General features: G+C 41.2%; 1 protein-coding gene across 1 annotated transcript in view; it reads left to right on the plus strand.

The window, feature by feature from the left end:
• The first annotated feature begins 1,800 nt into the window (after positions 1–1,800).
• Positions 1,801–27,775, plus strand: part of LOC143290025 (transcription initiation factor IIB-like) — a 42,462-nt gene continuing 16,487 nt past the window's right edge. The window contains exons 1-8 of the mRNA XM_076599357.1: positions 1,801–1,840; positions 5,112–5,219; positions 8,205–8,286; positions 14,630–14,734; positions 16,447–16,533; positions 22,046–22,175; positions 25,228–25,337; positions 26,319–26,413. Of these exons, the coding sequence (XP_076455472.1) occupies positions 1,821–1,840; positions 5,112–5,219; positions 8,205–8,286; positions 14,630–14,734; positions 16,447–16,533; positions 22,046–22,175; positions 25,228–25,337; positions 26,319–26,413 (737 nt within the window). The 5' untranslated portion in view covers positions 1,801–1,820. The remainder of the gene's footprint in view (positions 1,841–5,111; positions 5,220–8,204; positions 8,287–14,629; positions 14,735–16,446; positions 16,534–22,045; positions 22,176–25,227; positions 25,338–26,318; positions 26,414–27,775) is intronic.

Raw genomic sequence — 27,775 nt, forward strand, 5'->3', positions numbered from 1 at the left:
GTCAGACAGAAAGAGAGACAGAGACAGAGAGACAGATAGAGGCTGAGAGAGAGACATGAACACACACACACACACACACACACACACACACACACACACACACACACACACACACACACACACACAAGAAGAAGAGAGACAGACAGACAGACAGACAGACAGAGAAACATAGAGAGAGACAGAGACAGAGACAGGAGATGACAATGTTCTATTCTCCATTCAGAAGCCGTGATCGAAGGCCTTCTTCGGACAAGGGGACAGAAGAAACAACAATACAATGCGCACAGTACAACTAGAACTCACTCATTACGTACAACTGATGACCAACACGGAGCGATAAACAGGTCTTCTGGACCTTAACACAGTTCAAGTTCAAGTTATTACCTCCACGAGAACACTGCACGTAATTAGACTCTCCATGTACAGTTTTAGTTTTCAGGGTTATGACGATGGTGGCCCCGTGTTTACAATACAATACAATACAATACAATACATCTTCATCAATCCGTTTGGAAATAACCTTCTTTTTTTTTCATCACAGACTTAAAACAGACCATTACGTGGAATGATGGCCTAGAAGTAACGCGTCCACCTAGTAAGCGAGAGAATCTGAGCGCACTGGTTCGACGAATCACGGCTCATGTAGTGGCCAGTATTTTCTGCCCCTCCACGACCTTGAGTGGTAGTCTGGACGCCTGTCATTCGGATGAGACGGTAAACCGACGTCCCGTGTGCAGCATGCACTTAGCGCACGTAAAAGAACCCACGGCAACAAAAGTGTTGTTCCTGGCAAAATTCTGTAGAAAAATCCACTTCAAGTCGATAGAAAAAACAAATAAAACTGCACGCAAAAAAAAATCAAAAAAAAAAAAAAAAAAAAAAAAAAAAAGGGTGGCGCTGTAGTATAGCGACGCGCTTTCCCTGGGGAGAGCAGCCCGAATTTCACACAGAAAAATCTGATGTGATAAAAAAAACCAAAAAACAAAACAAAAAAACAACAACAAACAAATACAAATTATTATTATTATTATTATTGTTATTATTATTATTATTAATGTTGTTGTTGTTGTTGTGGTTGTTTATGTTTTTAATTTCTATTTTTATTTTCATTATTTTCATATGCAGACCCTCATGCATGGACACTGTATTCAGTCGGTGCCAGTACTGATGCCTCGATCTTGATCAATAATCATTATTATTATTATTATTATTATTATTATTATTATTATTATTACCATCATCAATATTGTTTGTGTTGTTGTTGCTGCTGCTGTTGTTCATCTTTGATCTTCTTCTTCTTATTGTGATTACAATACTGGTGTTATTGTTACTGACCCGGCAATTTCCTGGCGCATTCTTTGAAAGTGCAAACTTTTTTTTTAAGGACATGATTGGGGGTGGAGGGGGGAGGGGGGGGCGGATGGGGGTGGGGGGGAGAGTCTTGAATTTTTTTCTTTGCCCTGTGATCGCTGATATCTATTTTTAGATCAGTGGCTGTGAAATGCAGTGAATGGAAATTCCCGATTAACCGGAAACAACGTTCGCAATTCGTTTGGGCTGGTTTATTTGTTTGAGAGGGGAATACATAACTTTTAATAATTCTTAGATTTTAATATCAAGTGTACACACCAAAGCTGTACCAAAAAGCAGTATATTTTTCTCTTTGCAAGCGGAAAATTTACATTCTGGCTTCCTAAAAACAATGATGTAACGCTATTTGAGATGTCCAATTACAACTGTACTTCCCTGATGCGACATAAGTGGGCATCACCGAATGTATTAAATCACCCACAATGCAACGTTGGTGATAGACATGAGCAATGGCGTCTACAAGTCGGAGGTAAGGCTGGAGCTAAAAATGATTTTTGCTTGCTGTATGAAAAAAGCTAAACAAAAAAACTGTCGTATGTGGCAGTAAAGTTTCATTTCTAATTTTCACTGCTTTTGGGTGGATATTTTTGGTTAAGAATTGCTACTTTTTGCTGGCTGACTCAGAGCAGTGAAGGTTCAAATTGAATGACAAAACGTGGTTTTCGAACAATGAAATTGAAAAGGTATGACTGTCACGAAGCTGACAGGGAATCTGTTTGTGAAAGCACATTCGTTGAAGCATGGTTGGCGAATCGGGTGACTGATAATCACATTAGCAAGTCACATGAATACAAATGTACACAAAAAAGTCTCTGAATCCCAACTCGGAGGCGTTTACATCCCAACTCAGAGGCTTGGGGGGGACGTTATTGCTTTATGACTTGCACATCTTTTGCTTCAGTTTGATTCGCCGTCATTTTAAAAATTATAATTATTAATATTATTAAGTTGTGTGTGTTTTTGTGTGTCTGTGTCATTTTTAAAATTTTTTTTATTGTAGAACGTGGTGAACAACACAAGAAATTTAGTGTCATGTAAATAGTGCCATGTAACAGTAAGCCAGTGACAATTATTTGTGTGATTATTTAATTCTGTTACCTAGTATTACACTATTAGTTTTTTAAATGAATACTTTGTAACAAGAAAGTGAAAGCTAGCCTAGTTATTATGAACCATGTGTGAAGCAAAGCACAAATGCAGTGTATGAATTAAAGATTTGATTTTGGTGAATGTTACCAGCTGAGATGTTACATCTAGAATAGTACAAATTATACTTGTGGTTGTGGATCTTTGCTAATTTAGTAATTACTTTAGCCATTTCCAGATTTGTAAATTAGATTTTTTTCCAGTACTTATTAAAAAAAAAATGTCTTAGTCAATGATAAAAATGTAATATCCACATCTTATTCCATTTGAACATGAAGATGGATAAATCAATGTACTTTAAGTTTATTGATCAATAGATAAAAGACAAGTAACGTTTAACCTTTCAGTTCTTCTCCATTTTCTTCTCCTTTAACTCTGTGAAGAGTCATTGGGGTGCTGTACAGAACTGTTCACCCTAACTCTAACCCCAAACCCTAAACCCTAACCCCTAACCCTAACCCCTAACCCCTAACCCTAACCCTAACCCCTAACCCTCCTGATCTGTCAGTTGTGTGTCAAAGCCTGGGTCTCGGCAAATGGTTTTCCTGTCCACTCTGCAATGTCAGTCCATGGATTGCTTTTCTTCTTCTACTCTGTCTCCCTCCCTCAACTTTTTCTTTTAGGATTGTTTTACTTTTACTACTATACTAGCAAGGCTTTTGCATCTTGTTATGTGCCCATACCAATGTTGTTTCTTTTTCTTACCTGATGTCAGCAGGGTTGTGTATAATTAATGCAAAGATCAGCAGATTTGTAATAACAGATGTGAATCTGAGTCTGTACCTCCTTGCAACTAATTACTAAGTAAAACAGAAACTGTCATTGTCAGTAGATGTTTGTAAATTGTATGGCCCAGTATTCTGCCTGATGTTGTGGCCCACTTGCTCATTGGTGATGTGATCAGTGTATCTGATGTTTAGTATCTTGCCATGTCACCATGATATACTATCATTTCCGTACCTGTGATTCTTCTTTCCCAGGAAGATTTGATAAACCAGTTGATGCAGGTGTCTGATCTTTTGTTTCATGGTGGTGTTGCTGACCTTCCATAGAGGTTTCAATCTAGACAGTGCTGATAAACCGTGATCTTTTCTTTGCTACCCATGAGATGATTTCTCATTCAGGTTGCCATCAGCTTGGGTCTTTTGGCAATTTCTGCATTGATTTTCCATGCCATGTCTTGTTCATGTTTCATCCAGCCTTTTAACAAGCTCGGCAGGTTCTTGCTTGCTTCCTCAGTTCCTGTCAGGCTATTGATGTCATCTGCACACCAAACTTTGTGATGTTCTTCCTCCAATGCTGACTGTGCTGACATGATCTTCAAATTCAAGTGTGTTAGTCAGGATGTGTTCTATATATATATATATATATATATATATATATATATGTATGTATATATGTATATATAAATACATACATATTCCATTTCAGTTCATGCTGTTAAAAACTGAAAAAAAAATAAGGGGAAAATTTATGGATCACCTTGAAAATTACTTGCAATAAATCACTTTTTTAAAGTCACATCAAGTATGTGATTATGTGATTACAATTTAAAAGCAACAATGACATTATTATGACTTCAGTCAGATTGCGCCTATGTGAAACCAGTCATGCCCTGCAATTTGCACATAATTATACCCTCTAGAGATCTATAGTTTTAGCATTCAGGGTTACATTGATGGTGGTCCCGTATATGCATGCATATAATATATATGTAATTATTATTAAGTATAATACTTTTTTTCATTTGTTGTGTTTTGGAGTGTACCTTTCATGATGACAAAAGCAGATGGGATAAAAATTGTGATCTTATCCTTCATAAGAAGAGGGATGGTGAAGGGATAAAAATTGTGATGTGAAGGGATAAAAATTGTGATCTTATTCTCCATAAGAAGAGGGATGGTGAAGGGATAAAAATTGTGATCTTATCCTCCATAAGAAAAGGGATGGTGAAGGGATAAAAATTGTGATCTTATCCTTCATAAGAAGAGGGATGGTGAAGGGATAAAAATTGTGATGTGAAGGGATAAAAATTGTGATCTTATTCTCCATAAGAAGAGGGATGGTGAAGGGATAAAAATTGTGATCTTATCCTCCATAAGAAGAGGGATGGTGAAGGGATAAAAATTGTGAACTTATCCTTCATAAGAAGAGGGATGGTGAAGGGATAAAAATTGTGATCTTATCCTCCATAAGAAGAGGGATGGTGAAGGGATAAAAATTGTGATCTTATCCTTCACAAGAAGAGAGATGGTGAAAAAAAAAGAAATATATGAAAGGAGCTTGTCAGAATAAATTGATTCAAATGGAACATGAGAAAATAAATTGATGCAAATGGAACATGAGAAAATAAATTGATATATATTCATGCATGCATGCACGCACACAGTGACACAAAGATAACGCAAATCATGTGTACACACATACGCGCACGTGCATGTACATGTTTGGTTTTCAAGCACAGCACCATTTGAACATTATAATGCTCTTGCATGATGTATTTGAACTTTTCAGTTGCAGATGTCAGTAGTTTATATTTATAGTAGTGAAGTTTTTCAGCAGCAGTTGTCAGTGCCCTTTTCCCACTGTTGCAGTCGTACTGCTCGCGTGTCCTGCCCGGAGCATCCTGATGCCCCTCTGGTGGAAGACTACCATGCCGGGGACATGATTTGCCCTGAGTGTGGCTTAGTGGTTGGGGACAGGTCAGTTCTATCAGTGTACAATGTCATGTGCTGACACACTTGCTAAAGAAAAAAAAGTTTTTCTTTCTAAGTTTCTTTCTTTCTGCCTTTCAATTTTTAAAGAATATTTTTTAATGCAGATATAATAATATATATATATTTTTTTTTTTTTTTTTTTTTTTTTTTTTCTCCAGTTTTAGAGTTATGCATGTGTTTGAATGACTGGTGTGAAAGTGCTTTGATTTGAATCTGCACAAGATTCAGCACTATATAAATATAATAATAATTATTATTTATTCATATATATATATTGGGGAGATTCAGGATGGCTAGTGTTGTACTTGTAGGGTATGGTCTTGGGCAAAATGAAGGGAGGTCACTTCATATATTTTGGGGGAGGGGGGGCGGGACCATTGGCCTGCTCATTAATTATATATTGGAAAAGTTGGGAAAAAAAGCGTTTGTTGTTGTTTCAATTTGGATTTGATTTTCTTCTCTTTTTTTTTAATTTTTTTTTATTTTTATTTTTTTTAGGTACTACTAAGGTATCTTAGCTCATACATCCCAATGAGAAATTATCTTATATATCAAATACCTAATACTTTCACGTGTGTGTGTGTGTGTGTGTTCTTGCATGCTTGATTCTGTCATTGTTTGAGAGACCTAAGTCTGCATATGTTCTTATCTGTGTATTCAGGCATGGAGTATGGTGCACCATTAAAAAAAAAATTCTGCCATTCATGATATGTTCCCGCTTGTGTTTATTTCATAACCTACAGTATCAACAGCTTTTCTGTAGTATCAGTATGTGTTCCATTACCGGAAATAAGTGCGGTTTATAAACCGGTGCGGCTTATGTATATATAAAGTTAAGTGGGCCCGTCTTTTCACTGTTAGCCGCACGAAATTTGGCCAAGCAGAGCAAACCAATAGGCCTAGTTTGCATCAGTTTGACATGGTAAGTATATTTAACACCAAACATGGAGTATAATACAAACTCCTCCTTTTTTTTCCAAAATTTAGTGGGTGTGGCTTATATACCAGTGCGCTCAATAGACCAAACTTTACGGTAATTAAATGCTTGGCATTGCTGCAGTAAAAAAAAAAAAAGAAAAAAAGTGAAACCGTAATGAACCCACTGAATGTAAGGTCATAACATGTCTTTCGAGTTTTCATTAATTATATACATACAAAGCACATGCAGATATAGAAAAACAGACACTGTCTCACTCGCTCTCACTGTTTCTGACCCCCTCCCTCTCACTGAATCATAGTCACACAGTGACACACACTCACACATACACACACATACACCACACACACACCACACACACACACACACACACACACACCCCACACACACACCCCACACATACACACACACACACACACACACACACACACACACACACACACACAGAGAGAGATAAGGGTCATAATATCAAAACAGTTCTCTTACTTAGTCCTGGAGTTACCATAGATATCTGTTTTAGGGGGGTTACCTCCCAACTTCAAATGTCAATGGTGCAGATGTTTGAACTTTAATTGCAGGTTGTGTCTTGGTCAGGGTTAGCTGTCTGGCTTGCAGTTGTTGTGATAGTGGCTGTCACATGCTGTCAGATTTGATTGACATGGATTGATGTGCATGGGTTTGGACCCATGGGGTTGGAAGTTTGTGTGTGTCTGTGTGTGTGTCTGTCTCTGTGTGTTTGTTTGTGTGTCTGTGTCTGTGTGTGAATATTATCATAATTAAGAATATGATAGTGACCGAACAGTAACAGAGACCACTTGGCAAAAATCTCATAATGAAAAAAAAAAAAAAGAAGAAAGAAAAAGCCATCTCTCTTGCTGTCTCTTTCTCTCATTTGATCTCGTTTGTATTATCGCCTGTCTTTCTCAGCATCTCTATTTTCAACAAAGATAAAAGAGTTAATGAATTTGAGTGGTTTATTTATTTTATTTCATGATGTGATGTTGATAATGATATTGATAATAATGATTATAATAATCATAGTCATTCATGACTTTAAAACCCTCCCCCAAAAAAATCATTTATATAGCACACTTTCTCTCTATGATTAGAAAGCTCAGGGCACTTTATTATTTATATGAAAGAAGAAGTTACCAAGTTACAATATTACTGTTACTGCATGGACCACTGATGACCGGACCACTCTCTTTCTCATCACCCTCTCCCCTCTTCCCTCCCACACCCTTCCTCTCATTGCTAAGTCAGGCAGAGTGAGTTGGCAGGCATGGGGCTATACCATAGAACACAAGTCAGAATCAGAATCAGAATTCTGTTCAGTAAGGCCAAAGCCCCATTTGAAGGGGTTGTGAACTATAAAAACTATATATACTTACATATGCACACATGAACATATGTATTCTTCTTCTTCGTTCGTGGGCTGCAACTACCACGTTCACTCATATACAAGTGGGCTTTTACATGTATGACCGTTTTTACCCCGCCAGGTAGGCAGCCATACTCCGTTTTCAGGGGTGTGCATGCTGGGTATGTTCTTGTTTCCATAACCCACTGAAAACTGACATGGATTGCAGGATCTTTAACGTGCGTATTTGATCTTCTGCTTGTGTACACACATGAAGGGGGTTCAGGTACTGGCAGGTCTGCACATATGTTGACCTGGGAGATCGGAAAATTCTCCACCCTTTACCCACCGAGATTCGAACCCGGGACCCTCAGATTGAAAGTCCAATGCTTTAACCACTAAGCTATTGCACCCGTATATGTATTCAAGATATATACTGAAGAAGTCAGAAACTGAGAGAGCTTACAGACCGTTTTCGAAAAGATGAACTTTCATTGGAGAATTAGAGGCAGAGAGGGAGTCAGATATAAACGGATATGATGTGAGAAAGTTATTCCAGACAGCACCAAAGATGAAAGAGTGCTTATCATAGGTTCTTGTATTCACTTAAAAGAATTTTCATTTGTTGTACAGGTGCTTGTTTTGTGACCTTGACGTTGGTGGACTGTTTCAGAGTGGTGGACGTGGGGTCGGAGTGGCGGACGTTCAGCAATGAGAAAAGCACCAAGGACAACTCTCGTGTGGGGGCCGCTGAGGTAGTGTGTCACCCTGTGTCTCTAGTGTCGTGTGTGGAACTGGTGGTCAGATGGTGTAATGCTGATTAGGAAGAAGCTGGTGTCCAAGGGTTGAGGTTTGAATCCCCTATGCAGACAGGGATTTTCTACATCCCCAGTTTCATGCAGAGAAATCTGTTGAGACCAACCCCCTCAAAAAAAAACCAGTGCAAATTACAATACAATACAATACAATACAATACAATACAATACAATACAAAATGATGTGATGATTAATTATACAATATAAGCCACTTCGTGATGTGGTGGGGGAAAGCAGTAGTTTTGATGTGTGTGTGTCATGGACAGTCAGCGCAAGCAAAGCAAAGATAATCATCGAAGATGACCAACCTCAACATCCATACCTTTGTCATGAACAATGCACCACCACTGACTAGAACTGCATAAAAAAGAGACATGATGCCGACATACACACACACACTCACAGAGTCATTTAACTTACCCACCAGTAGTCAGTCTTAAGCGTCCGTGTATGCGTGTGCATGACTGAGACCTGGCTGACACAGGAACCAGATGATGAGCGCCTAAAGACAGCTCAGCCAGCTGTCAGTCAGCTCTACCCAGGTAGGGCAGCATTTTGTGCAAGTAAGTCTGTGTTTGTAAAGCTCTTAGAGCTTGGTCTCTGTCTGAGGGTAGGTGCTAGAAGTATCCATCTTAGTCAACCTCTTGGGAATAATTGGAGGACAGATATATATATCTTGTGAATGGAGAGAGTTACCACTCTTTACTGTTTGTTAATCATTTAATCTCCTGGCCTCATTGTTTGTTAATTCCAGTTGAAAAACCACCGAGGCAACCATGTGTTTGTTCTGTATTATGCATGTGTTCTGTGTGGCTTGTTCAGGATTAAAGAGGCTATGCCAGTCTTGAATAAAAGCTAATTTGTGTTTGCACATTTCTTCTGTCATTGCTGCTGTGTGCACATGTCAAATGATCAGTATAAGGACAGTCCCGGCGCTTCCTTTTTTGAGGAAGTGTCTGGGTTTGTTCCAATGTACCTTTTATTTACCTGTGTGCTAGCTGAATCGGTAGCGTAAGCAGCACTGACTTGAAGTTAGTTGTGTATCTTGTGAATGGAGAGAGTTACCACTCTTTACTGTTATATATACATATACCAGTATATATATATACGCACACATTGTCACTTTCCAGTACCACATGGGAATAATTGAAGAACAGGCATACACACACACACACATTATAAGCACTTTTCAGTACCACATGGGAATAATTGAAGAACAGGCATACACACACACATTATAGGCACTTTTCAGTACCACATGGGAATAATTGGAGAACAGGCACACACACACGCATTATAGGCACTTACCTTTCAGTACCATGTGGGAATGGTTGAAGAACACACACATTATAGGCACTTACCTTTCAGTACCACGTGGGAATGGTTGAAGAACACACACATCATAGGCACTTACCTTTCAGTACCACGTGGGAATGGTTGAAGAACACACACATTATAGGCACTTACCTTTCAGTACCACATGGGAATGGTTGAAGAACACATGAAGAGAAGTCAGCAAGGTGTGATGTTGGCGTGTCTGGCATATGGCATGATACCTGTGAGATTGTGTTGATCATTATGATAAAGTACTTCAGAAAAAAAATGATTGTGACAGCCTATAGTATAAGAATGTGAGAAGATAACTTATGATGTGAGAAGGAAATGTGTATTCATTCTGTAGATTGTGTGTGTGTGTGTGTGTGTGTGCTTTTTTGTGTAGTAAGTCTTTTTCTTCCTGTAAATAATTGATTTATTCATCTGTTTATTTATTGATTCAGTTTTGCTGCTTATTCACTTTGACCTCTTTGAAGATATGATTGTTAAGCAGAAGACCAGGAAAAAAGGAAACGAAAAGTGAATGTAGAGGCAGGTCAAAGACCAGAAATATGACAGAGAAATGTGGTGGTGTGTCCATCGAGATCGATGATGACCATCGTTGTCATCCAGCTGGGGGATGGGGGGAGGGTGGTGGTGGGGTGGGGGGGGAGGATGCACATGAATCTATCTGTGAATGCGCAGATGACTGAATAGTCCAATCTGCGCACGAAATGTTCGCTGACAGTTGGGGCAGACAAAGACAGGCATATCATTGTCAGGGGGCTTGTTTGCCCATGACTTTCTGGCCTGCCTCTTCTGAACAGCTGCAGCAGTCCTGTTGGCCTCGCATAACTTGGTGCACAGCAGCGCGCCATTTGTCACGGTCCACTGCAGATTCCTCCCAGGATTCAGGGTTGATATCAAACGCTTTAAGAGAGACTTTCAGAGTGTCTCTGAAGCGCTTCTTCTGACCTCCGTGTGATCTCTTCCCTTGTTGCAGCTCGCCATAGAAGAGCCTTTTGGGCAGCCGATGGTCTGGCATGCGCGCCACGTGTCCAGCCCAGCGAAGCTGGGACTGCATCGGGATAGTGAAGATGCTGGGAAGGGTGGCTTTTGCGAGCACCTCTGTGTCTGGGGTCCTGTCTTGCCACTTGATGTTCAGTAGCTTCCTGAGGCATGTTGTGTGAAAGTGGTTCAGCTTCTTGGCATGTCGTTGGTACACTGTCCAAGTTTCGCAGGCATACAGTAGTGTGGGGAGAACTACTGCTCTGTAGACCTTTAGCTTGGTCTCAAGACTAATGCCTCTTCTGTTCCAGACATTTGCACTGAGTCTGCCAAAAGTTGCGCTTGCTCTTGCAATCCTGACGTTCACTTCATCGTCGATGGTCGCATTTCGTGATAGTGTGCTGCCAAGGTATGTGAACCGCTCCACCGCACTGAGTCTCTGACCGTTGACTGTGATGTTGGGCTCAACGTAGGGTTTCCCTGGGGCTGGCTGATGGAGAACTTCAGTTTTCCTCGTGCTGATGGTAAGGCCGAAGTTCCTGCTGGCAGTGGCAAACTTGTCGACGCTGAGTTGCATGTCAGCTTCAGATCCAGCGTTGAGAGCACAATCATCAGCAAACAAAAAGTCTCTGATGATGTCTGTCATGACCTTCATTTTTGCTTGAAGCCTTCTGAGGTTAAACAGCTTGCCATCTGTTCGGTACGTTAGGCCAATTCCAACATCGCCATCTCTGAAGGCATCAGTAAGCATTGCAGAGAACATGAGGCTGAACAGCGTTGGAGCCAGGACGCAGCCCTGCTTGACACCATTTGTGACAGCAAAAGGAGCAGATGTTTCGCCATTGTCCTGGACTCGAGCCTGCATGCCTTCATGGAATTGGCTGACCAAGGAAATAAATTTCCGAGGGCATCCGTACTTGGCCATGATCTTCCACAGTCCCTCTCTACTCACGGTGTCGAAGGCCTTAGTGAGGTCGACATAGGTGGAGAACAGATCAACATTTTGCTCCTGACATTTCTCTTGCAGCTGCCTTGCAGCAAACACCATGTCGGTGGTTCCGCGCTCTTTCCGGAATCCACATTGGCTCTCAGGCAAATGACCTTCGTCAAGGTGTGCTGTGAGGTGGTTTAGTAGGATCCTGGCAAGTATCTTGCCTGCGATGGAGAGCAAGGAAATACCCCGATGGTTATCACAGGCTTGCCGGTTCCCCTTTCGCTTGTACAAGTGAATGATAGATGCATCTTTGAAATCCTGGGGGATCGTCTCTTCTTTCCACATGAGTGAGTACAGCTGATGGAGCTTCTCAGTCAGCACAGTGCCTCCATCCTTGTAGACCTCAACTGGTATGGAGTCTGAGCCAGGTGCTTTGCCACTGGATAGCAGACGGATTGCTTTCTGGGTCTCAAGAAGTGTTGGCGGATCGTCCAGTGCTTCGTTGATGGGGACTTGTGGGAGACGGTCTATGGCTTCATCATTTATGGAGGAAGGGCGATTTAAGACACTGTTGAAGTGCTCAGCCCAGCGTTCGAGAATTTTCTCCTTCTCGGTGATCAAGGTATTCCCATCTGCACTGAGGAGGGGGGATGATCCTGAGGATGTGGGGCCGTAGACTTCTTTTAAGGCATCATAGAACCTCTTCATATCGTGCCTGTCAGCATATCCCTGGATCTCATCAGCTTTGTCACTCAGCCACTTATCCTGCATCTGGCGTAACTTTTGCTGAACAGTCCTGCGGATGGCATCGTACGCATCCTTTTTTGATGTGGACTTTGGGTTGCTCAGGTAGGCTTGATGCAGACGGCGTTTCTCATCCAGAAGCTGCTTGATTTCATCACAGTTTTCATCAAACCAGTCTTTGTGCTTTCTGGTATTGGGTTCCAGGGTCTCTGAAGCTGTACTATAGATCAGCTGACGCAGGGTCCTCCAGTCAGACTCCACATTCTGGTTGTCCAGAGAGGCGGATTCCAGACGATCTTCCAGCAGTTCCACAAAGGACTGTTTGATGGTGATGTTATTCAGCTTAGCGATGTTGAGCCGTTTTGGAGCCTTCTGGCCTTGGGGGCGTCTCTTGGGCTGGATTCGAATATTCAGCTTCGAGACTACAAGGCGATGGTCTGTCCAACACTCGGCGCCGCACATGGTCTTTGTTACACGTACATCTTGCCTATCCCTTTTCCTGACGATGACGTAATCGATGAGATGCCAATGCTTTGAGCGTGGGTGCATCCATGACGTCCTGTTACGGGTAGGGAGGCAGAAAACTGTGTTCATTATCAGCAGTTCGTGCTCTGCACAAGTCTGAAGCAAAAGCAATCCATTTGGGTTGCAGTGGCCGACACCGTGCTTTCCAATCACTCCATCCCAGGAGATGTAGTCAGAGCCAACTCTAGCATTGAAGTCCCCAAGAATGATGAGCTTGTCTGCTTTAGGGACAGCAGCAATGACAGAGTGAAGGTCCTCGTAGAACTTCGCCTTCACTTCATCCGGGTTGGTCATGGTTGGGGCGTAGGCACTGACGATGGTGAGGTGTTTCTGGCCAGATGCCAGCGGGAGTTTCATGGTCATAAGCCTATCATTGACTCCCTTTGGGATTCCAGCTAGCTTGCTGACAAGTGCTGTTTTTACTGCAAAACCAACGCCAGCCTCACGTTGCTCTTCGCTTCCTCGTCCACTCCAGAAGAAGGTGTAACCAGATCCCCGTTCACAGAGCTCGCCTTCGCCAGCAAGCCGAGTCTCACTCAAGGCTGCGATGTCAATGTTGTATCTGGCGAGTTCGGATGCAGCTAGTGCCGTTCTCCTTTGGGGTCTGTCCGCGTTATCTCTGTCCAGGAGAGTCCTTATGTTCCAAGCACCAATGGTGAGAGGAACGATCCTTGTTTTTTTCTTTTCTTTCTTTTTGTTTCGACCGCTGATGTAGGGTGCCCGCCAGCCGCGGTATGCTGGCCAGGGTGGTATGGAGCAGGCAATTTTTAGGGCACCTTTTCTAGCCCCTTCCTCATGCCAGGGAGGTGAGCAGTGCATTCCTAAAGAGGGCTGCTCAGACGGCTGCCGAGCTCCATCGCTGCTCCTGTCGACGAAGAACGACCCTATGGCCTGAGCCGCCTGCGTGCAGGTCTGCGGCTGCGACTGCCAGTGTACCCACACCTGTCGTTTCATCGCTCGCCTGTCGCCACAGGACTTGGGGGTGATGAAATGATGAAGGATGAAAGGTCATTTTGGATGACTGATGACTTGCGCGATGAGTTTGTTTAAAGTGAAGAGGAGTTGCGCAACGTCGACCTCACTCTCTCGTCCGGGTCCACCAATTTCCAGTGGCAAGACTAAGTCAAGACGACTGGAGGATGAGCACGGATGCAGTGGATGACCAAGATATCCTTTCGGTGTCTCATCTTGCTCTCTGCACTCCACAGTGCGTTGCTGTAACCGCCTTCCTCTCTGTTGAACCGATAGGTTTCTTCCGCAGATTCTGCCGGATCCAGACTTCGCATGCATGGGTAGACACACCCCGGGGGCCAACTGTGTGTGACATGCACACAGCACAGTGGAGCTAGATGGCTGTCGGTGGCTCTCCTGAGCCGACGCCCTTTTATGGATCTCCATAAGGGTGTCTAGCCACCTGCCTCACCAGTCCCGGAAGGGAGCAGTGGGAGTGCCGGTTTAGTCGCCGGCAACCCGACCCTGAACAGGTTGTACTGGATTACAGGTTACCAGTAGCAGATCTAATGACCTGACCTGACTGTATGTCAGAGAAATGTAGAGACAGGTCAAAGACCAGAAATATGACAGAGAAATGTATGTAGAGGAGATTGAGTGAATGAACAACTCACTGAGCCCACAAAACCAGCTGGTTGCTAGTAACTGAAGCTACACAGATATGATTTCCATCATCAACACTGAATTAAAAGCATATGTATATGTATGAAAAAAAAAAAGAAGAAAAACTGTTTCTTTGGTTCCAGAACCCGCTGTTGGAGGGGGGAGAACTCTCCACCATGATCGCTGCAGGGCCAGGCATGGATTGTAGAGATGAGTTTGGGAAACCCATGTACCGGAACCGACGTACAGTAAGTAGGACTGCTCTGTCTGTCTGTCTGTCTGTCAGTCTAATCTATCTGTCTGTCCTGTTTTCCTCTATTTAAGGTGTGTGTTTTTTTGTGTTTTTTTTGTTGCTGTTTTTTCTTGGGGGGGGTGGGGCGGGATCGGGTATTTTTTGTTTATTGTTTTCTGAGTGGGAGGGGGTCTGTTTTGGGGGTTTTTTTTGGGGTGGGGGTTTAGTTTTTTTTTAAGGTTTTGATAGTGATCATCGTTAATGTTATGATTACTTGATGATTGTTATTACCTATACTTCCCAATTACTTGTGTTTAGTTTTGGGGTAACTGCCAAAATCAGTGATCATAGATCTTGGTTGAAAAGGGCTGTTTTTTACTTTTAGTCCTCCTTTGTCTTCATTGTGAGCAACCTGTCCTATATCCTTTGTTTTAGGTTTTGTTGTTGTTTTTTTTGGGAGGGGGGGAGGTGTGTGTGTGTATGGGGGGGGGGGGGGGTTAAGGTTTTTTAAGGATATGATACTTATCTGTAGTGTAAGTGATTGATTTTATTTTCAGTGTTTTACATTTTTGGTGTGGTATTGTATGTATTTGTGTGTTTAGTGTGAGTTGCTGATCATTTACTTATCTGATTCTTTTTCTTTTTTTTTTCTCTTTGGTAACACTGTGTGTGTGTGTGTGTGTGTGTGTGTGTGTGTGTGTGTGTGTGTGTTTGGTTGAGAGTTTCAAATGCACAAGGAAGAAAACTTCAGCAGCATCAATGACAAGTGCGATGACCAAATGGTTACAGCACTGGATTTTCGTCTGAGTTTCTCTGAGTTTGATGCTCATTTTTCAGCACCCATGGTGGGTGAAGTGTGGAGATTTTTGTGATCTCCCAGGTCAACAAATGAGCGGACCTGCTGGCTCCTGCATCCCCTTCATGTCTGTACACACGCAGATCAAATATGCATCATGTCATTCTATTCCTGAATTCTGTCATTCATGTCAGTGTTCGGAGGGTTACGGAAACAGGGACCTACCGTGCATGCATACCCTTGAATTTGAAAACGGAGAGTGGCTGCCTAAACAGTGTGGTAAAAACAGTCATATTGGTGAAATCCCACTCGTACGTATACAAGTGGATGTGGGAAATGCAGCCCACACAGGCAGAGAAAGATGAAGCTGGAAAAGAAGCAGTCATGATCACCTCAAATATGATGTATAACATTCACTTCTTTTATAGTTTGTGAGTGATGAGAAAGTCTAGGGAGAGCTGGACAGTACAAGGTCTTCAGAGAAGAAGCGCCCCTGAGTCAAGTGTTTCGGCCCTAAACTCCTTACACTCTAAGGGGGCCGGGCCGCACCCAGGTCATGACTCCTGGATGCCCTTGTATTGCTGCCTTTTCTTGTTTGTTTTCCTGGTCCTCAGCAGGTTTGAACCCACGCCTCCAGGGAAGTCACCACTTCAGGACTGAGTCACCTTTTGCAACATTACTAAACATTGTACACGGAGATTTGATATTAACAGATAGTTGTTTTGGGGCGGATGAGGGGGGGGGGGGGGGGGTTTATGGTGTGTTGTTTTTTCAGCAGTACACATGGTCATGCAAAACACTCAAGACTGGCCTCTAATGTATCTTTATTTTGAAAGTCATTGTTTGATAACATGACCGCTCATTAAGACAACCCCACCCCCGGCAAAGAAAGGAAAGGAATACAGGTATAATGTTTGTGTTCCATGTTCCAGCTCAACAGTTCTGACCGTGCCCTCCTGAACGCCTTCCATGAGGTCAACCAGATGGCTGACCGTCTGCAGCTGCCCAAGATGATCGCTGTCAGTACATTGCTTACTACTGTATTTAACATTTTAACCAAGATAATCGCTGTCAGTACATTGCTTACTACTGTATTTAACATTTTAACCAAGATAATCGCTGTCAGTACACTACTTACTACTGTATTTAACATTTTACCCAGGATGATCGCTGTCAGTACATTGCGTACTACTGTATTTAACATTTTACCCAAGATGATCGCTGTCAGTACAATACTTACTACTGTATTTAACATTTTACCCAGGATGATCGCTGTCAGTACACTACTTACTACTGTATTTAACATTTTACCCAAGATGATCGCTGTCAGTACATTGCGTACTACTGTATTTAACATTTTACCCAAGATGATCGCTGTCAGTACATTGCTTACTACTGTATTTAACATTTTACCCAAGATGATCGCTGTCAGTACAATACTTACTACTGTATTTAACATTTTACCCAAGATGATCGCTGTCAGTACACTAATTACTACTGTATTTAACATTTTACCCAGGATGATCGCTGTCAGTACACTAATTACTACTGTATTTAACATTTTACCCAAGATGATCGCTGTCAGTACAATACTTACTACTGTATTTAACATTTTACCCAGGATGATCGCTGTCAGTACATTGCTTATTACTGTATTTAACATTTTACCCAAGATGATCGCTGTCAGTACACTAATTACTACTGTATTTAACATTTTAACCAAGATGATCGCTGTCAGTACAATACTTACTACTGTATTTAACATTTTACCTAAGATGATGGCTGTCAGTACAATACTTACTACCGTATTTAACATTTTACCCAAGATGATGGCTGTCAGTATTCTACTTACTACTGTATTTAACATTTTACCCAAGATGATCGCTGTCAGTATTCTACTTACTACCATATTTAATATTTTATCCAAGATAATCGCTATCAGTACATTGCTTACTACTGTATTTAACATTTTACCCAAGATGATCGCTGTCAGTACAATACTTACTACTGTATTTAACATTTTACCCAAGATGATCGCTGTCAGTACATTACTTACTACCGTATTTAACATTTTACCCAAGATGATCGCTGTCAGTACATTGCTTACTACCGTATTTAACATTTTATCCAAGATGATCGCTGTCAGTACACTACTTACTACTGTATTTAACATTTTACCCAAGATGATCGCTGTCAGTACAATACTTACTACTGTATTTAACATTTTACCCAAGATGATCGCTGTCAGTACATTACTTACTACCGTATTTAACATTTTACCCAAGATAATCGCTGTCAGTATTCTACTTACTACCGTATTTAATATTTTATCCAAGATGATCGCTATCAGTATTCTACTTACTACCATAATTAACAATTTTACCCAAGATGATCGCTGTCAGTATTCTACTTACTACCATATTTAACATTTTATCCAGGATGATCGCTATCAGTATTCTACTTACTACCATAATTAACAATTTTACCCAAGATGATCGCTGTCAGTACACTACTACTGTTCAACCTTTGGTTACACATACTCTGCCATGACCCACTGGTGCAGACTCCTGCAGGGGTTTGAATTCCTGTCCTGTCCAAACTAATAGACCCTGTATAATCGTTGTCAGAAAACTATTGCTGAATGTAATATTTTACCCAAGATGATCTCTGTCAGTACACTACTACCGTATTTGATATTTCACCCAAGATTTTTTTTTAAATGACCTGTAAATTCCATATCTGTCAAGAACTTTTAAGTGCAGAGAGAGAGAGAGAGAGATTGGACAAAGGTGTAGGGGAGGCAGCGATCATAAGGTGTCAAATCAAATCCTGTTCCTCATAGCCCAGCTGACTGCTGCAAACCCCATGTCATGTTCAAGTTCTGTGAAAACAGCTTCAAAAAGATCAGTTAAAAAAAACCCAGTGTCTGTCAAAGTCAGTCTAACAGTGCCTGTTGTTTACAGCTGTGTGTAAACAAAGTGTTCACTGATGCCTCTGTTATAAGACTGGCTTATGGGACAACTACACTGATGCCTCTGTTATAAGACTGGCTAATGGGACAACTACACTGATGCCTCTGTTATAAGACTGGCTTGTGGGACAACTACACTGATGCCTCTGTTATAAGACTGGCTAATGGGACAACTACACTGATGCCTGTTATAAGACTGGCTTATGGGACAACTACACTGATGCCTCTGTTATAAGACTGGCTTATGGGACAACTACACTGATGCCTCTGTTATAAGACTGGCTTATGGGACAACTACACTGAGGCCTCTGTTATAAGACTGGCTTATGGGACAACTACACTGAGGCCTCTGTTATAAGACTGGCTTATGGGACAACTACACTGATGCCTCTGTTATAAGACTGGCTTATGGGACAACTACACTGATGCCTCTGTTATAAGACTGGCTAATGGGACAACTACACTGATGCCTGTTATAAGACTGGCTTATGGGACAACTACACTGATGCCTGTTATAAGACTGGCTTATGGGACAACTACACTGATGCCTGTTATAAGACTGGCTTATGGGACAACTACACTGATGCCTCTGTTATAAGACTGGCTTATGGGACAACTACACTGATGCCTCTGTTATAAGACTGGCTTATGGGACAACTACACTGATGCCTGTTATAAGACTGGCTTATGGGACAACTACACTGAGGCCTCTGTTATAAGACTGGCTTATGGGACAACTACACTGAGGCCTCTGTTATAAGACTGGCTTATGGGACAACTACACTGAGGCCTCTGTTATAAGACTGGCTTATGGGACAACTACACTGATGCCTGTTATAAGACTGGCTTATGGGACAACTACACTGAGGCAGCGGAGGATTCTGTTCTTTCTTTCTTTCTTTATTTCTGTACTGTTTATCCAAAGCAACAGGTGTCCAATACATGATTTGCTGAATCTGGTAGGATCATGTGGATCAGGGCAAAAAGCTCAGGCAGTTGATGTTTAATAAATCATGTGGAAATAATGGTGGCATCCACCAGTTCGGTCTGAAAGGAATAAAAGATTAATTTCATAGTCCTGCATCTTGTGATGTTTTGATGGCGAGTTCAGGACATCTATGGCTAAACAGCTGAAAATTCACATTAGGAGTGACATTCAAAATTTGGTGCAATGAATAGAGTTCATAGAAACTATAAAGAACATACAAAAAAATATGCTGGGAATGAAAATTGTCTGACCTTGCCATTACAAAGAAAGAACAATGTTGTATGCACAGTTAATTTCCAGCTGGATGAATAAAGATGTATGCACAGTTAATATGGGTGAATAAAGGTGTATGCACAGTTAGTCTCCAGCTGCATGAATAAAGGTGTATTGTATGCACAGTTAGTTTCCAGCTGCATGAATAAAGGTGTATTGTATGCACAGTTAGTTTCCAGCTGCATGAATAAAGGTATATTGTATGCACAGTTAATTTCCAGCTGGGTGAATAAAGGTGTATTGTATGCACAGTTAGTTTCCAGCTGGGTGAATAAAGGTGTATTGTATGCATAGTTAGTTTCCAGCTGGGTGAATAAAGATGTATGCACAGTTAATATGGGCGAATAAAGATGTATTGTATGCACAGTTAATTTCCAGCTGGGTGAATAAAGGTGTATTGTATGCACAGTTAATTTCCAGCTGGGTGAATAAAGGTGTATTGTATGCATAGTTAGTTTTCAGCTGGGTGAATAAAGGTGTATTGTATGCATAATTTCCAGCTGTGTGAATAAAGGTGTATTGTATGCATAATTTCCAGCTGGGTGAATAAAGGTGTATTGTATGCATAATTTCCAACTGGGTGAATAAAAGTGTATTGTATGCATAATTTCCAGCTGGGTGAATAAAGGTGTATTGTATGCACAGTTAATTTCCAGCTGGGTGAATAAAGGTGTATTGTATGCACAGTTAATTTCCAGCTGGGTGAATAAAGGTGTATTGTATGCATAGTTAGTTTTCAGCTGGGTGAATAAAGGTGTATTGTATGCATAATTTCCAACTGGGTGAATAAAGGTGTATTGTATGCATAATTTCCAGCTGGGTGAATAAAGGTGTATTGCATGGATAATTTCCAGCTGGGTGAATAAAGATGTATTGTATGCACAGTTAGTTTCCAGCTGGGTGAATAAAGGTGTATTGTATGCATAATTTCCAGCTGGGTGAATAAAGGTGTATTGTATGCATAATTTCCAGCTGGGTGAATAAAGGTGTATTGTATGCATAATTTCCAGCTGGGTAAATAAAGGTGTATTGTATGCATAATTTCCAGCTGGGTGAATAAAAGTGTATTATATGCATAATTTCCAGCTGGGTGAATAAAGGTGTATTGTATGCATAATTTCCAGCTGGGTGAATAAAGATGTATGCACAGTTAGTATCCAGCTGGATGAATAAAGGTGTATTGTATGCATAGTTAGCTTCCAACTGGGTGAATAAAGGTGTATTGTATGCATAGTTAGTTTTCAGCTGGGTGAATAAAGTTGTATTGTGTGCATAGTTAGTTTTCAGCTGGGTGAATAAAGGTGTATTGTATGCACAGTTAATTTCCAGCTGGGTGAATAAAGGTGTATTGTATGCATAGTTAGCTTCCAACTGGGTGAATAAAGGTGTATTGTATGCATAGTTAGTTTTCAGCTGGGTGAATAAAGGTGTATTGTATGCACAGTTAATTTCCAACTGGGTGAATAAAGGTGTATTGTATGCATAGTTAGTTTTCAGCTGGGTGAATAAAGGTGTATTGTGTGCACAGTTATGTGCGCGTATATATATGATAGTTGTGTTTGACAATGACCATCAGAACAGCAGAGGAGGTAACTGCTGTCCAGACTATCTAGGCTATAATTTGATCATAGTGGAGAGTGTCTTGCCCAAGTTACTTCCCCATTCTCTCGGCCAAGAGGTTTTTTTAGGACACTTGGTGTTGGGATGGTTCCCAAAAAGCCCAGATAGCCCCCAAGGCTGCAGCACTAAGAGCCAGTGCAAATTTGCCTCCTAGTTTGAGAGTCATAGTCCTTCACAAAAGACTCAGCTGTTTATGGTTTCCCATTGCAGTGGAGAAACCATTGAAAATACAGCTCTCCCTTTGCTGTTGACCCAACTGTAAACTTCTGTCAATCTGTGAATATAGAAGCTGAGTGCACAGTTAAGTGTCAAGCTGGATGAGTAAAGGTGTGTCTTTCCCTCCCCTTCATTCAAGGTGTGAATATATAAGCTGAGTGCACAGTTAAGTGTCGAGCTGGATGAGTAAAGGTGTGTCTTTCCCTCTCCTTCATTCCAGGTGTAAATATATAAGCTGAGTGCACAGTTAAGTGTCGAGCTGGATGAGTAAAGGTGTGGCTTTCCCTCTCCTTCATTCAAGGTGTGAATATAGAAGCTGAGTGCACAGTTAAGTGTCGAGCTGGATGAGTAAAGGTGTGTCTTTCCCTCTCCTTCATTCAAGGTGTGAATATATAAGCTGAGTGCACAGTTAAATGTTGAGCTGGATGAGTAAAGGTGTGTGTTTCCCACCCCTTCATTCCAGGACCGAGCCAGCACCCTGTTCAAGCAGGTGCACGAGGGCAAGGCACTGAAAGGTCGCAGCAACGATGCCATCGCCTCGGCCTGTATGTACATCGCCTGTCGGCAGGAAGGCGTTCCTCGCACCTTTAAAGGTCAGTGAGGGGGGGTGGAGGGGTTGGGGAGGGAGGGGGTGGGGGGGTCTGGGTTGTCTCTTCTTTGCTCTGAAAATTCAGCAGGTTCTCAGTTGTTTCTCCTTTAGCCTCAAAACTCAACCTCTTCTCTCCACAGTCAGTTTCATTTTTGCATGTCCATCCAAACAGTATATGTACCTGTATGTGTGATATGCTTGACTATTTAGTGTGTGTACATGTGTATGTATAGACGTATGTGTGTGAGTGTGTGTGTGGAGAATGGGATGGGTATGAAGTGATGTTTTAATGTATACTTGTATGTTTGTGTGCTTTGTGTATATGTGTGTGTGTGTGGAGTTTGCTGCATATATATATATATATATATATATATATATATAACACTTTGATGTAGTGTGTTGTATATAGATAATAACATGTATGTTGTAAACCACCCAGAGCAGTTTTCTGGGTAGAATGCTGAGTTTTTGAGTCAGTTATTGATATCATTGTATTGGAAAGATGATAGTTATAACATTGTATGATCCATATTATTAGTCAGCACATTTTAGTGTGAGCATGAACAAAATATATTCAGTAATGAAAAGACATTCATTGTCAGTATCAACAATTTCTTACATGTATTTTTCACAGCTAGCTCTAAACTTATCACACATGATTTTTCAAACTTGTGCAACATCTAAGAGTGGCAAAATCTGAAAGCGTTTTTTGTTTGTTTGTTTGTTTTGGTTTGTTTTTGGTTTGGGTTTTTGCAACAAGCAGCTGTTCCACGCCACTTGGCTACATTATAATGATAATTGCCCGCATCAAAAAGCGTCGGGTGAATTTCTGAGAAAGGTACTACAAATATCATCTAGGAATGAACTTTAAATGTCTAATTAGGTTTTGGTGCTACTGAATTAATAAAACAGCCAGTGGTGTGGACTAGAAAAACTGTGATGTAAAGATAGAGGTAAGAAAATTCCATGCTGATGAACAAATAAAACAGATATATCAAGTGTTCCCTCTGGTGTGTATTGGAAAAACCATGATCTAAAGAGAGGGGTAGGAAAATTCCTGCCTGGGTTTATCTGTGGTGGGGCACTTTTTTATACTTAGGTCTTGATGGGAATTTGTGTCACTGAAGAGGTTATATGGGTTTACCTGTGGTGGGCACTTTTTTATACTTCAGGTCTTGATGGGAATTTGTGTCACTGAAGAGGTTATATGGGTTTATCTGTGGTGGGCACTTTTTTATACTTCAGGTCTTGATGGGAATTTGTGTCACTGAAGAGGTTATATGGGTTTATCTGTGGTGGGGCACTTTTTATACTTCAGGTCTTGATGGGAATTTGTGTCACTGAAGAGGTTATATGGGTTTATCTGTGGTGGGCACTTTTTTAATACTTCAGGTCTTGATGGGAATTTGTGTCACTGAAGAGGTTATATGGGTTTATCTGTGGTGGGGCACTTTTTTATACTTCAGGTCTTGATGGGAATTTGTGTCACTGAAGAGGTTATATGGGTTTATCTGTGGTGGGGCACTTTTTTATACTTCAGGTCTTGATGGGAATTTGTGTCACTGAAGAGGTTATATGGGTTTACCTGTGGTGGGGCACTTTTTTATACTTCAGGTCTTGATGGGAATTTGTGTCACTGAAGAGGTTATATGGGTTTATCTGTGGTGGGGCACTTTTTTATACTTCAGGTCTTGATGGGAATTTTTGTCACTGAAGAGGTTATATGGATTTACCTGTGGTGGGGCACTTTTTTATACTTCAGGTCTTGATGGGAATTTGTGTCACTGAAGAGGTTATATGGGTTTATCTGTGGTGGGGCACTTTTTTATACTTCAGGTCTTGATGGGAATTTGTGTCACTGAAGAGGTTATATGGGTTTATCTGTGGTGGGGCACTTTTTATACTTCAGGTCTTGATGGGAATTTGTGTCACTGAAGAGGTTATATGGGTTTATCTGTGGTGGGCACTTTTTTATACTTCAGGTCTTGATGGGAATTTGTGTCACTGAAGAGGTTATATGGGTTTATCTGTGGTGGGGCACTTTTTTATACTTCAGGTCTTGATGGGAATTTGTGTCACTGAAGAGGTTATATGGGTTTATCTGTGGTGGGGCACTTTTTTATACTTCAGGTCTTGATGGGAATTTGTGTCACTGAAGAGGTTATATGGGTTTATCTGTGGTGGGGCACTTTTTATACTTCAGGTCTTGATGGGAATTTGTGTCACTGAAGAGGTTATATGGGTTTATCTGTGGTGGGCACTTTTTTATACTTCAGGTCTTGATGGGAATTTGTGTCACTGAAGAGGTTATATGGGTTTATCTGTGGTGGGGCACTTTTTTATACTTCAGGTCTTGATGGGAATTTGTGTCACTGAAGAGGTTATATGGGTTTATCTGTGGTGGGGCACTTTTTTATACTTCAGGTCTTGATGGGAATTTGTGTCACTGAAGAGGTTATATGGGTTTATCTGTGGTGGGGCACTTTTTTATACTTCAGGTCTTGATGGGAATTTGTGTCACTGAAGAGGTTATATGTCAAGTCATGTTTAGGAGGAAGGTGGTAGACTGGTTAAGACGCTCAGTTGCCAGTGCAGAGAGACCGTGAGAGTGTGGGTTCGGATCTGGCTCTCGCCCTTTCTCCCAAGTTGGACTGGAAATTTCCGAAAATCAAACGAGTGTTTAGTCTTTCAGATGAGAGGAGTCTTTCAGATGAGAGGATAAACAGAGGCATGCTGAAAAAGAAGCCATGGCAACGAGAGTATTGTCCTCTGGCAAAATTATGTAAAAAGAAATCCACTCTAATAGGTACACAAATATATAAACATGCACTCAAGGCCTGACAAGCGCGTTTGGTTATGCTGCTGTCAGGCATTTGTAGATGTGGTGTTGCGTATATATGAATTAGTAAGAACTCTGTGACACCTCCTTGAGAAACTGAAACTGAAACTGAAACTCATGTGACGTGATGCTGTGAACAGGTGGTGTGCCGTATTCAGTGCTACCTTGAACTTTGTTCCTCTGTGTGTGTGTGTGGTGGGGGGTGGGGGGGGGGCAGAAATCTGTGCGGTGTCCAAGATCTCCAAGAAGGAGATTGGGCGCGTCTTCAAGCTGATCCTGAAGAACCTGGAGACCAACGTGGAAGTCATCACCACAGGGGACTTCATGGTAGGTTGCCCTCGGGGGTCATAGAGATGATGACAGTAATAAAGATGATGATAATGATGATACACATTTAATTTGCACATATTCTCTGAATTGATAGGGCTTTAGGCCCTTTGCAAAAATGGGTAAAATATGCATTCATACATGCACACACACACCAGCATGCTTGAATGAACACACGCACACACTTACACCCAAACGCACGCACACATACGCCCACAAAAGCATGCACACACACACACACACACACACACACACACACACACACATTGTTCCTTAAACCCAAAATCACACCCACACTCACAAAAGCATGCATGCTAACACACACACTTACTCACACTTATACACACACACACACACACACACACACACACACACATACACACACACATACACACACACACACACACACACACACACACACACACACACACACACACACAAGCAGATGCATGTACACTGTCAGAAGAGGTACAGGAATAGACACAGTGGAACGTAGATGCACTCTCAGACACAGAAACACATATACAAACTCACACTCGAACGCAGAGTCAAAAGCTTTTAATGGATTCTTTATGTCGATGAATGAACCACTTTCTCTACTGTGATCAAACTCCATCCCAGATAGTCAGGAGAGCAGTTGTCTCCACTGCTCTTCTGTTGGTCATAGTCAGTCACAGCTATCATACATACATACCTATATCCAGTTCATTTTGCTTCCAGTTCATTTTGCTCTTGGAATTTAGTATCAATATGTAAATACACATATTTGAATATGTAGATGTATAAACGAATGTATGTATCCAGACTTTCACAAATATGTAGATGTATAAACATATGTATGTATCCAGACTTTCACAAATATGTAGATGTATAAACATATGTATGTATCCAGACTCACAAATATGTAGATGTATAAACATATCTATGTATCCATATCCAGTCTTTCACATTGCTCAACAAGATGTGGTGGATGTTCCACAGTCACGGTTCTGTTCCAACCTGGGACTGCCATCGTCAGTACAGAAAGCCGCCACCCACATCGCACGCAAGGCTGTGGAAATGGACCTGGTGCCAGGGTAAGTTCTGGATTTCCTCCTCCTCACTTTTTTTTTTTTTAATTCAGGCAAAGGTTTTTATTACCATAATTTCATACATTGAGAAGTTATAACAATATATTGTTCTGAATATCAGTCATTCCACGTCAAGAATTATGTTGGTAGAACAGTAAAATATTCATTCGAACATTGTTCTGTGTGATAATGTAATGCCCAGTTTGCAGTGAAATATTATAGTAATGGTAGAATATGAAATAACTGTTCACACATTGATTCCGTTGGTATCACTGTGCCTCAGTTTACATCAAAATGACATTGGCAGAACATTGGGTATTCATTCACACATAGATTCCATGTGATATTACAATGCTTGGCTCACAACAAAGTGTAATTAGAACAACAGGAATTCATTCACACATTTTTTATTTATTAAGACATCTTGCTATAGAGTATATTCTTGAAGCTCTATGCGCTTTACAATAGCACTAAAAACATTCACTGAAACATCCCCGCACAAACATACCCATATAATTTGAAACATAGATAAGAGAGAACAATAAAAAGAGATCATGTCATTAAATGATAAAAACGAAATAATGATTACAGCAAAAATGTAGACAATTGAAATTGAAAGACGCACACAAGCATGTACATATATACGTACATACAGACATACGTACATACATACAAAACACAACGTATGCACACACACACACACACACATACACACGCACACACACACACACACACACACACGTATGCATGCATGCACGCACGCATGCATGCACCGACAAAAGCACGCATACCCAGACACACTACTCACGCACTCACGCAATGACACACACACATACATGCACCTGCAGGCAAACACACTCACGAACACAGATCAACAATCCAATAATGCAAACTAACTACGACATTACATGATAAAACAGTTCCTGCTAAGCATTTCCCTGAAGAAACACCGCACATAACACACGCAAATCAGAGCTAGAAAGATGAAGCAAATGTTCACACACACACACATACACACACACACACACACACACATGAATAACAAACAGACTACAACATTACATGACAAAGCAATATTCATCAAACATTTCTTACGCACATTGATGTTAATGCTTAGTTTCCAGAAATGTATCAATAGTTATTCATTCAGGCCTTGATACCACTTCCTCCTTTCTTTCTTTCTTTCTTTTAAGCAGTCTCCCCACGTATGTCTTCAAGCTAAAGCATTATTATTCTCTTCTGTTGAAAACTGGACTGATTCGCTCGCTGTTCAGTTTGAAGTGTTTAGTGTGACAAAATCTGCTTTTTAGTCAGTGTTCTCATGTGATGCATGTGAGTGACTTCCTCTTTTGAGAATTCGTCATTCAT

Source organism: Babylonia areolata, chromosome 14 (genome assembly GCF_041734735.1).
Source record: "Babylonia areolata isolate BAREFJ2019XMU chromosome 14, ASM4173473v1, whole genome shotgun sequence".
Lineage (NCBI taxonomy): Eukaryota > Metazoa > Mollusca > Gastropoda > Neogastropoda > Buccinidae > Babylonia > Babylonia areolata.